Raw genomic sequence first — 12,634 nt, forward strand, 5'->3', positions numbered from 1 at the left:
AAGAGAAGACTGAGAGGGGACATGATAACAATTTTCAAGGACATAAAAGGTTGTTACAAGGAGTAGGGAGAAAAATTGTTCTTCTTAACCTTTGAGAATAGGACAAGAAGCAATGGGCTTAAATTGCAGCGGGGCGGTTTAGATTGGATATTAGGAAAAACTTCCTAACTGTAAGAGTGGTTAAGTACTGGAATAAATTGCCTAGGGAGGTGGTGGAATCTCCATCACTGGGGATTTTTAAAAGCATGTTGGACACCTGTCAGGGAAGGTCTAGATAATACTTAGTCCTGCCTTTAGCGCAGGGGACAGGAGTAGATGATCTCTCGAGGTCCCTTCCAGTTCTATGATTCTATGATCACTATAAGGCAGGTTTTCTAATCTTTTACTGATTCTTGTGACTCTTCTCTGACCCCTCTTCGGTGTATCAACATTACCTTTAATCATGGAGACCAGAACTGGACAGAGGATTTCTGCAGCAGTCGCACCAGTGCCAAATACAGAGGTAAAATAACTTCTCTGCCTCTCTTTGAGATTCCCCTGGTTATCATCCCAGGATCACATTGGCTCTTTCGGATACCTGGTTACATTGGGAGCTCATGTTTAACTAATTGTGCCTTCATACCCCCTAATTTGTTCACAGTCGTGCTTCCCACAATATTCTCCCATTGTGTAAGCATCACCTACATTCTTTGTTCCTAGATATAGATCTCTACATAGCTATGTTAGAACACATATTGTTTGTTTCAACCCAGTTAACCAACAAATCCAGATTGTTCTGAATCAGTGACCTGTCCTCTTCATTATTTACGATTCCCCAATTTTTGTGTCATCTGCAAACTTCATAGATATTCAGGCATGAGAAGGGTTAGCAGCTGAGTTGCTGACACTTGTCTCCGATTACACTTGTTAGTTAACACCTGTAACTTATGTCTCAGAGAAATATGGGTGCTTGCAAGAAAGTGTCTCACCAAAAGCGAAGTAACAGCGGTGCAGGCCTGTAGCCCTAAATACAAGACCCTTGTGACCTTTGTGCCCATTCTGTTGAGCACAAAGTCATAGCCTACCTTGATAATTTCTGTTTCCATGGTGGAAACCTGGCTCCTTTTCAACATAGAAATTGCATCATGGATCAGAGCTATGGTCCATCTAGTCCAGTATCCTCTCTCTGACAGTGACATCTTCAGGTGCTGCAGAAGAAGGTGTAAAAAACCCAGCAGTGGGTAGATTCAGGGGATGACCTGACAATCATGAGAGTGTCACCCTAATGCCTAACAGCTAGAGATTTTCTTGTGCCTTAAAACACGTGGGTGTATAGCAGGGGTGGCCAACCTGAGCCTGAGAAGGAACCAAAATTTACCAATGTACATTGCCAAAGAGCCACAATAATACATCAGCAGCTCCCCCAACAGCTCCCCGATCCTGCTCCCAGCACCTCCTGGCCACCGGCAGCCCTGCCAATGAGTGCCTCCCCCTCCCCTCCAAACAGCTGTTTTGTGGCGTGCAGGAGGCTCTGGGGGGAGGAGTGAGGGCATGGCAGTCTCAGTGAGCACCCCTTGGTACATTGGAAAGTTGGTGCCTGTAGCTCCAGCCCTGGAGTTGGTGCCTAGACTAGGAGCCACATCTTAACTTCTGAAGAACCACATGTGCTTTTGAAGCCACAGGTTGGCCACCCCTGGTGTATAGGCTTTCTAAAATATTGATTTAGCTGTAGCTGTTGTGTCAAGGTTCCTTCCCCACTCTGAACTCTAGGGTACAGATGTGTGGACCTGCATGAAAGACCCCCTAAAGCTTTGTCTTACCAGCTTAGGTTAAAACTTCCCCAAGGCACAGATTTCTTTCTTGCCTTGGGAACCAGCTTAGGTTAAAAACCTGATACTTTGCCACCACCAAGCAATTTAAACAAAGAACAGGAAAAGAGCCCACTTGGAGACATCTTCCCCCACAATATCCCCCCAAACCCTACACCCCCTTTCCTGGGGAAGGCTTGAAAATAATCCTCACCAATTGGTACAAGTGAACACAGACCCAAACCCTTGGATCTTAAGAACAATGAAAAATCAATCAGGTTAGTAAAAGAAGAATTTTATTTTAAGAAAAGGTAAAAGAATCACCTCTGTAAAATCAGGGATGGTAAATACCTTACTGGGTAAACAGATTCAAAACAGAGAATCCCTCTAGACAAAACCTTAAGTTACAAAAAGATACAAAACCGGAATACACATTCCCTCCAGCACAGCGAATTTCACAGGCCAGAAAAACAAAAGGATATTGAACACATTTTCTAGCTAGATTACTTACTAACTTTACAGGACTTGAAGGGCTTGCATCCTTGATCGGTTCCCGGAAAAGATATCACACAGACAGACAAAACCCTTTGTCCCCCGCCTCCAGATTTGAAAGTATCTTGTCCCCTCGTTGGTCAGTTTGGGTCAGGTGCCAGTGAGGTTACCTTAGCTTCTTAACCCTTTACAAGTGAAATGATTTTGCCTCTGGCCAGGAGGGATTTTATAGCACAGTACACAGAAAGGTGGTTACCCTTCCCTTTATATTTATGACATGTTGTAACTGGACAGTTTCACTATTCATATAAATGTCCAAACGCTTCCCTGGACTTGACTATGACCTAAATAAGGTGCTGCGATCTGTAAATGTTGCCACCTCACTTCTCACCTCTCTTTCTAGATTGTTAATAACTATAAAATATTTACAGTATTATTTGTTATAAAGTGTGTTACCTCCCTCATTGTGCTTCTATCCCTTCACATGCACCTTGAGCATTTATGAGCTTGATCAATGCATCAACCAAGTCATGGCAGATTTCAACCTCACCCCCTCTGATCCTTCATCATTTATCCTAACGGGCATCCCTGGCCTGGAAGCTGCCCCTGTCTGGATTTCAATCCCATTCTCTATGTTCTACTTTATCAGCCTGTTGGGAAATTTCATGGTTCTGTTTGTTGTAGGCAAAGAGCAGACCCTGCACAAGCCGATGTACCTGCTGCTCTGCATGCTGGCGCTCACAGACATCAGCACATGTACCTCCATTGTGCCGAAGGCACTGTGTATATTTTGGTTCAATTTGGAAGTTATTACTGTGGGTGACTGCCTCACCCAGAGGTTCTTCTTTCATGCGAGTACTGTGATGCACTCAGTCTCCTTGTGACAATGGCCTTTGATCGCTAGGTTGCCATATGTAACTCTCTGAGATACACCTCCATCCTCTCCAATGCACAAATAGCTAAGCTAGGGCTAGTGGGTTTGATAAGAGCTATTCTCTTTACTCTGCCCCTGCCCCTGCTCCTGAGCAGGCTTCCAATATGTGCCAACCACATTATCCCCCACACATACTATGACCACACGGCTGTGGCAAAGATGTCATGTGGGGACATCACAGTGAACAGGATGTATGGCTTGGTGATACCATTTGTAGTCAACGGGTTAGACTTGACACTCATTGCCCTCTCCTATGGTCTGATCATCAGGGCTGTCCTCAGAATCTCCTCCAAGAAAGCCCACCAGAAGCCCTCAACACCTGCACAGCCCACATCTGTGTGATGATGATGTCTTATCCTCCCTTCTTTTTCTCCACTGTTACACTCCGGTTTGGTCAGGGCATCGCTCCCCACATTCACATCATCATGGCTAACCTCTATTTCCTCCTCCCCACCATGCTCAACCCTATCATTTATGGTGTCAAAACCAAAGAGCTTCACAAGAAAGTGGGCAAATACACCTGTAGAATATGCTTGCTTGGAGGCCACTGACTTTAAACCTGTGTGATGAGAGGGGGAAAGGATACTTCCTCATCAATCAAGGGCACTCTGTCCCAGTTTGTCTGAGCTTATCATTGTAGAAGTTCAGAGTCTGAGAAGCACCTTATATCTAACATCTTATCACTGCATCTCCAAGGACTGCTCTCTCCGTTTCTGAGTTCCCTCTTTCTGACCATCACCCAATCTTTTTCAGCATCACCTGTCTTCCCCCACCTCCACACACCCTATCACTCGGCCTTTCAGTGACATCCAGACCACTAGAAGATACTGCATCTTTCTGATGCAAAGTGGCTTTCCATTAGACTCTGTGTGAACAGACTTCTTGATCAGTTTGACAAGCTACACTTGACTGCGCAAAACAGTAAGTTATTGGACTCCAAGATGATGTTGCAGTTTAACACAGCACTCCATTACCAAATTGTTCAGAACCCCCAGAACGGGCAACTTAACTATTTCACACCAGGTGGTGTCAGAAATAAAGCAATGGGAACACAGAAATTCTCTCTGATCAAGGATTAAATGCAAGCAAGCATGCACTTGTCTAAAACTGAGGTTTTTATTAGATTTAAGCACACAGAGACATAAGGAATAGGTTTAGAACATTCCACATATTTACCTAACATCTGGAATGGTATTTAGTAAATGACAAAAGATTCACAGTGGCCAGTTGCTCACCAGACGGGGAGGAAGGGTGTCAGGAAAAATGTCTCTCAAGATGGCTTCAGAGGACTGCTCCAAAGTAGACTGTATTATCTAATTTTTTATAACTTCTACAAAACAGATAGGTCATACTGACTCGTACTCGATCATCACTTTTCCTAACTTTCAATAAACTTCATTTCTCACTTATTTACTTGTCTTACGTAAAAGAATGAATGGACACAAATCAGACGTCAAGAATTATAACATTCAAAAACCAGTTGGAGAACACTTCAATCTCTCTGGTCACTCGATCACAGACCTAAGAGTGGCTATACTTCAACAAAAAAGCTTCAAAAACAGACTCCAACGAGAGACTGCTGAATTGGAATTAATTTGCAAACTGGATACAATTAACTTAGGCTTGAATAGAGACTGGGAATGGATGAGTCATTACACAAAGTAAAACTATTTCCCCATGGTATTTCTCCCCCCCACCCCACCCCCCACTGTTCCTCTGATATTCTTGTTAACTGCTGGAATTAGCCTACCTGCTTGTCACCATGGAAGGTTTTCCTCCTTTCCCCCCCCTGCTGTTGGTGATGGCTTATCTTAAGTGATCACTCTCCTTACAGTGTGTATGATAAACCCATTGTTTCATGTTCTCTGTGTGTGTGTATATAAATCTCTCCTCTGTTTTTTCCACCAAATGCATCCGATGAAGTGAGCTGTAGCTCACGAAAGCTTATGCTCTAATAAATTTGTTAGTCTCTAAGGTGCCACGGGTACTCCTTTTCTTTTTGCGAATACAGACTAACACGGCTGCTACTCTGTTACTTGTCTTATATGTCCAGTCCTCCCATTCTGATTAGGAGAAACTGCCAGCTAGATTTTGACCTTGCATCTAAAACTCTGCTTTAAAATTAACCCAAAAGTATGTAATGTTCTATTTTATTAATTCATAGTGGCTGAGTGCACATCTTATGGTTGCCATTGGCTTGATCATATTCTGGGGTACACATCCCTGAAATCCACGGTAACACAGTGCCGTACTCAAAAACACAGTTTCACAACTCTCATCAATAAGCTCTAGTAGAATGTCCTCAATTCTTGCAGCACCTTTCCTGTATTAGAACTTTCCAGTGGAAACATTTGGTTTGTCCTCCAGACTTCCTGAAGAATTGGACATAGGAAAATAAGGCAACTTTGCTCAGTGGAGCAGGTTCCTCTCCTGCAGTATCACCACAGAGCAGCCAGGGATTGGGCACTAGGCTGGGGACATGTGAGGAACAAATTGGGAACATTTCTTACATCCCAGAGATGGCTGTTGGTGGTATTTCCCATGCCCACAGAGCGGGTTTCCTTGTTTCCTCAAACATTTCCCATTTTTTTACAGCTGCTGTTTAATAAATTATATTTGGTTTGAACTTAATGTAGTGATCAGTGGGTTAGAGAAGGGTTGGTGTGAAGAGAGTACCCAGAAGTGGGGACACCCTAGCCCCTGTCCTAGGGAATACCCTAGCCCCCATGATGAGACTGGGGGTTCAGCCTCCCAGGAATCCTGGGCCCAGCTGTGTCACCATTACATGGACTCTGAAAACACAGACAAAGAAGGACGGGGGCTGCAGGGCAGAACCGAGGGACTGGGAGGGCAGGATGAAGGCTCTGGGGCCTGGAGTGGGGAAATGGGTGACAGGGCAAGGAGGGGATCGGGGAGAGAGGATTACTGGGCTTGAGAAGAGGCTGCATAATCATGGTTGGAGCAGGGCTTGATGGAGTAGGGAAGAGAATGGATAGATGTAGAGATTGCTTTGGCTGTTCCTAGGAGGATGAATGTTGTGGCTGCAGAATATACCAGGGGGCTGTGGGAGATTCCCTGGAACTGTGGGGAGATCTGGCTGCTTTGTTTAAGTTGCACAATAAAATAAATTGTTTCAAATCCAGGTAATGGAAAGACTACAAGTTCACTCGCCCACGTGCCGAACAGTACACACTTGGTGGTGTCGATCCACAACAGTACGGGTGGAATTTTGGCTCCTTAAAGCACAGGCATCTCCAGGTCTGTCAATCTGGCACCTTCATAAGAACTAACGTCTCTTTGAGGAAAAAAAAAATCAGGGTCAAATTCTGACCGAAAGCAAGGCAGTGCCAGTCCCCTGACTCGTGCAGTTACACCATTTACCCCAGCTCTGAGATGGGCGATTGCTGAATATTGCAAAACATCTTGTGAATTGGGTTACCCCTAAATCCCGGAAGGTGCACCCCGTCGGTGCAGAAATACGTCAAATCATTCACCTTTTAAGTATTTTCCATTTGTGCTGGTCAAGCTCAAACGTGTAACAATGTGATCAACAGTGATTCCCAATTGATTATCTGATCCTCTAGAGCTTTTACCCACTGGGCTATAAACATTTCTACACTGCATGCCTGACAGAGAGAGGGAATGCTACTGCCCAGGCTGTTCAAGCTCTGCTTCCTCAGGAGTCAAGGATGAACACTCGCCAGCGTCTACTTTTGTGGCTTTGGTAAGTGCGCTGATCATACTGTAGTTATTTCACTTCTATGAACAGGCAGTCTCAACTGCTTGAAATGTTTAATCTGTAACCAATGAGACCTGCACATTTTTATGATCAGCATCATTATTCGTTATTGTATATAGGACCCAAACTCCTAGGAAGACAGGTCCCTCCCTTGTGGTGCTTGCAATCAGGGGGCCCAGATGGTGCAAACATTACCCATGTAGCGTGGAATTTTCCATGAGTGAAGAACACAAATCCCAGTGAAAGCCAGCTTGTGTTTTTAACTCCCTGTGGCACTTGCCCGGGCTGTGTATGGTAACAAGGAGCCTAGGCATGGCCATAGCACATCCCAGCTGTGGTCTATCTGTCTTATCTATCCCATAACCTGACTGACAGTCACTAGCACCAGACTCTTAACAGGAAAGGGGGCAATTAACCCTGGAGTGGCAAATACTGAATAATCTGACCATAGTTTCTAGCCAATGGGAGACTGTGCTGTAACCTCTGTAAGCGTGACTTGCTCTCCCTGCATTTCCTGCAGCTTCTGGAGGCATGGTGCTTGTTTGGCATATAACACCCCTGGAGTGTCTGCTAGGATACCATCAGTGGGAAAATGGAGCTCTTTGTCTTTGCTCCAACAAAATTTAATTTCAGTGAGGGTTTTGCTGGGTAAGGGCCTGTTTGGCCTATTGATGTCCCTTGGAGTCATGCATAGAACTGAGGAGAGAGGGTTTTCACAGTAATCTTTGCACATGGCAAATCTCCAGGTTGAGGAACGCTGGCTCTCTGCACAGGGTGGATCTCACTCCGTGTGAGCAAAGGAGGCATTGAGAATGAAGATAGTACATAGCTAACATTCACAGTCTTCAGAGGCTCCTTTTCTTTTCATCCCCTCCCGCTCCAATAATAACATCATGTACAACAGCAAGGGCAGCCTTAATTTACAGCTAAAACACAGCAGAGTTGGATTTTGTTCCCTGTTCTACCACAGCCTCCTTGTGTGGCTTTGGACAAGTCATGGTCAGTCATCACTAGTAGTTTGTATGAACGCTTCTCAGCCCATGGACCATTCACAATACACATAATTGTTCTCCTCTCACAGGATTTTTAAATAACTAAACCATTTACTTTTTTATCACGGACCCAAGCTAAACAGTTGAGATCTGGATCCAGACTGAAGCCTTGTTCCAGAATGTATGAGTGTTCTGATCCAAAGTTTTGGTTCAGGTCCATTCTGATTTTCTTATGTTCCCTTTAATAATGAGTTCATACAAGTCTTCATATGCCAAGCTCCATCTAGGGGAGAGGGTGTGGTCTAGTCTAGTGAAGGGGCACTCAGCTGAGAGCTGGGAGACCTGAGTTCTGTCACTGATCTCTTGAGTGACCTTGCATAAGTTGCATACCGTTTTGTGCTTTAGATTTCCCCTCAGTTAAATAAGGATCTGAATCCTCCTTCTTATGAGTGTCAACGGGCTTTGAATCAGACCCACTGATACTTGTGCTCTTTTGTAAATCACTTTGAGATTTATAAATGCAAAGTTCTGTATGAGAACAGGATATTATTAGTAACGGAATTTTATAACTGATCAAAGTACTGACTCCAACCTGTCTGAAGAGTGGGGGCAGGATGGGACATATTTTCTATCATGGTGTCACATTTTTAATAATGTTGCTTTTAATTGTAGGGGATGTGATTTAATAAACTGACCAGAACCTCCCCAGTACATCATGCCAACCTGCAATGAAACCAACATCAGTCCTGCAACATTCATCCTGGCAGGCATCCCAGGGCTGGAAGCTGATGGCCCCTGGATCTCCATCCCTTTCTGTTCCATGTACCTCATTGCAATTCTAGGAAACAGTCTGATTCTGTTTGTGATCAAGACACAGCAGAATCTCCATCAGCCCATGTACTTGTTCCTTTCTATGTTGTCTGTCACCGACCTTGGCTTATCTGTTTCCACCTTGCCAACAATGCTCAGCGTCTTCCTGTTTAATACCAGAGAAATTGGCATTGATGTCTGTCTGACCCAAATTTTCTTTATTCACACTTTCCTCCTCATGGAATCTTCTGTACTAGTAGCCATGGCATTTGACCGCTTTGTTGCAATACACCACCCGCTAAGATATGCTTCGACTTTAACCAGTGCAAGGATAGGAATCATAGGGCTGGCGATAATAATCAGGGGTAGTGGTTTGAATATTCCAGCTGTCATTCTTCTCAAGAGGTGGCCTTACAGCAAGATCCAACCTCTCTCTTATTCATATTGTTTGCATGCAGATGTGATGAAGATGGCCTGCGCAGACACTACACCCAGCAGCTTCTATGGTTTGTTTATTCTCTTTTCTTCTCTGGGATTAGACTCAGTGCTCATTGTCTTGTCTTACATCATGATCCTTCAGACTGTACTGAGTATCACGTCCTGGCAAGAGCGTGTCAAGGCTCTGAACACCTGTGTCTCCCACGTCTGTGTCACCCTGCTTTTCTACATCCCACTGATCAGTTTGTCTATGATTCAAAGGCTCAAGAAAAAGGCTTTTCCTCAGAGTCAAATTCTTCTGTCTTATCTCCACCTCCTCTTCCCCCCGGTGCTCAATCCCATTGTATACAGCATAAAAACCAAAGAGATTCGTAAATGGATCAAGAAGATCTTTCAAAACTATTTCACTAACAGACTGCAATGGGGGCACTGAGTTGGTCTGTCTAATCTGTCTCTCTGGGAACAATATGGCCCGTGGTGTCCAAGTGCCTCTATCACTAAAAGTAATCCTTAAGGACATATTAGAAAAGTACTGAAATTGTAAACAGGGCTGTTCCTCATGGATAGCTAACAAAGCCACGGTTAATATACTAGAGTTCTTGAAATATAGGCCTGTATTGCTAGAGAATTGAAAGTAGATACTAATTGTATTTCTCTGGGTTTACCTATATCTTATTACAAGTTCAACAATGTGACCAAATTAGCTTGTAGATGATAAATTTCAGTTCCTTTCAGTCATGTTTCATTACCTATTCTCTTGATTCAGAGTTCAAAAGGGGATACTACCATTTAGATGAAACTTGTGGTATAATAATATCATTGTCTTTATTTCTCTTTGAAGTTTGTAGTAAACTATCTGTGAACCATTTCAATGGTTAATGGCCTTATGCTAATCAATGCTGCTAGTTATCAATGTATACATAGGAAATAAAGATTTATTTCAAAGCAAAAATGCACATTACATATTCTTCATCCAAGGAAGGCCTGCTGTGATCATTTGCGGACAAGAGGCTAATCAGCTGAACTTCAGCTATAAAGGGACTTTTGGGCCTGATCCTTACTATCTCAGATCTGCTTAACCTTTGTCAGGGGATGTTCAAGTAACAAGATGGAGGACTTCTGGATTAGCCCTGCAATTCTCATGGAATTTCTGCTTTGAAACTGACCTGTGAACTGGATTGATATCTGTATGTATAACAATCTTTTACCACAATAACTCTCTTTCTTTTCCTTTTAAATAAATCTTAGATTTGTAAATAAGAATTGTCTGTAAGTGTGTATTTGACCTAGTGTGAAATGTGTCCAATCTCTTGAGAGTAGTAGAACTTTACAGATGGTGAATAAAATTTTATATAACCCTTAATAGATGTACTTGGCTGTGTGGATGGGAGCCAAAGGCTAGATTGCTTAAAGAGAACTGTATTTTGGCTTCTTGGTAACCAGGAAGGCACTATAGAAGCTGTTTGGTTACTGTTTTGGTGAATCAATTATAAGAATAAGCCATCAGTTTTGGAGATTGTCTGCCCTATTCCTTGCAGTTTGCCCTGATTGAGCATTCTCAGTATAGCCCCTCCAGCGACCATGGTCACAGCCTCCCAAAAGGAAAGATTGTATTGTTTGCCCCACAAAAATCCCAGTTAGCAAAACTGCAGTCCTGTACCCTTAAAGCTTCTCCTTCTTGAATAAAGTATCCTGTTTTGTCCAGGGAATTATGGTGTTCAGTGGAATACGTATAAGGAAGAAGGAGTTTTAAGGGAGGAAGACTATGTGTATGCATTCCTAAATTACTTAGCAGGTTGACTTTTAATTTCTCTGAAAACTCATTCTGCACTCAGAGAGTAAGTGTTGCCGTGTTGGCTAAGGCTACACCATATTTCATATATACAGAAGTTGAATCCCTGCTCTAAGAGCAAAACTTGACTCAACTTTAACTGTGGCTTCACTGTTGATGCCACCATAATAAAATATAATTTTTCAGCATTTTTACTTTGCTCTTAATAGTAAATAATTGTTATTATTTACTTATTTGTTGAAAACCTTCTCTTAATATGCCCTTCATTAATGAAATCTGCATACCATGAAGCCTTCTGTTAATCTGTTCTGCACAGTCTGCTATACTCATCTTCATAGATTCAAAGGCCCTCTCTTGCTCTCTCTCTCCCTCTCCTGAGAGTGCTGATTAGTGCCCATGTCTTTTGCAGTTTGGGTGCCTGTCTAGGAACTAGACCTATCTCCAAGTTCTAGAGGCAGTGGGCCAGGTACCCAGCCCTGTTCCAGATCCTTTGCAACAGAGGGGGCATTTTTGTTCCAAAGTCAAGTTGGAAACCCTACAACTTTTAAACAGAGAGGGCTCCAACTCAAGCACTTCTTCTGATCACAAGGAGAGTATCGCCTGGGGAGAGAAAGAAAGCCAGATGATCTGTGTGGGCCAGAGCCAAGATAGTGGGTGCCAGCCATGTCACAAGTAACACGGCAGCCAAGCACAATGAGCAGCTGGGGAGAGCCAGGTGGGGACATCTGCAAACGGTCCAGCACAGGGAGATGTCACTAGGGAAGACGTCATTGAAGGCTGGACTCAGAAGGTGGGATGTGAATCTGCTGGGAGGACAAATGCTGGGAAGAAAGGTCCTGCCACCTGGAGTCTGAGGGCGTGTAGCCACCGCCAGAGCAGGCTCCTTACCTGCAGTATCACCACAGAGCAGCCAGGGCCTGGGCACTAGGCCGGGGACGTGTGAGGAACAAATTGGGAACATTTCTTACATCCCAGAGATGGCTGTTGGTGGTGTTTCCCAAGCCCACAGAGCGGGGTTCCTTGTTTCCTCAAACATTTCCCATTTTTTCATTCTTTTACAGCTGCTGTTTAATAAATTATATTTAGTTTGAACTTAATGTAGTGATCAGTGGGTTAGAGAAGGGTCTGGTATGAAGAGAGTACCCAGGAGTGGGAACACCCTAGCCCCTGTCCTAGGGAACACCCTAGCCCCCACGATGAGACTGGGGGTTCTGTCTCCCAGGAATCCTGGGCCCAGCTGTGTCGCCATTACATGGACTCTGCCACACAGGAGAGTGGAAGGGGAGTCCTTGAGGTCAGGCAAGACTCTGGGTAAAGGGAGTGGAAGTGAGGATTCAGACTCTTTGGCTAACCACTTCCACCAGGGAAGTGCAGAAGCCAGGAAAGTTCCCCAGAATAGCAGGACCATTCCCCCGCTTACATTGGGGAACTGGGACAAACTGATGGGTTGGATTTTAGTGACGTTTAAAGACATGTGTACCTTGTAAAATCTTCATATAAATGGTGAAAGCTGAAAAGTGTAACTTTGGGGAGCACACTTTCTGCGTAAGGTGAATATAACATCACTGCACAAGACGGCTTCTCAGACACTGGAACCAGAAAAATCCTTTTTTCTGCACTATTGTCTCATGAGGTTAGAGTAGTAAACCG

General features: G+C 43.9%; 1 protein-coding gene and 1 pseudogene across 1 annotated transcript; both read left to right on the top strand.

Moving 5' to 3' along the window:
- Positions 1 to 2,809: 2,809 nt before the first annotated feature.
- Positions 2,810 to 3,812, top strand: LOC119846358 (annotated as a pseudogene).
- Positions 3,813 to 8,659: 4,847 nt separating this feature from the next.
- On the top strand, positions 8,660 to 9,625 carry LOC119846447 (olfactory receptor 51G2-like). Its single transcript, XM_038380125.1, has one exon. It carries the CDS (start codon positions 8,660 to 8,662, stop codon positions 9,623 to 9,625), a length of 966 nt encoding a protein of 321 aa, XP_038236053.1.
- Positions 9,626 to 12,634: the final 3,009 nt, after the last annotated feature.

This window comes from Dermochelys coriacea, chromosome 1 (assembly GCF_009764565.3).
Source record: "Dermochelys coriacea isolate rDerCor1 chromosome 1, rDerCor1.pri.v4, whole genome shotgun sequence".
NCBI classification, from domain to species: domain Eukaryota; kingdom Metazoa; phylum Chordata; order Testudines; family Dermochelyidae; genus Dermochelys; species Dermochelys coriacea.

What these genes read in the sequence shown, in the direction of transcription:
- LOC119846447 (XM_038380125.1), top strand. Translation starts at nt 8,660, where the DNA reads ATGCCAACCTGCAATGAAACCAACATCAGTCCTGCAACATTCATCCTG.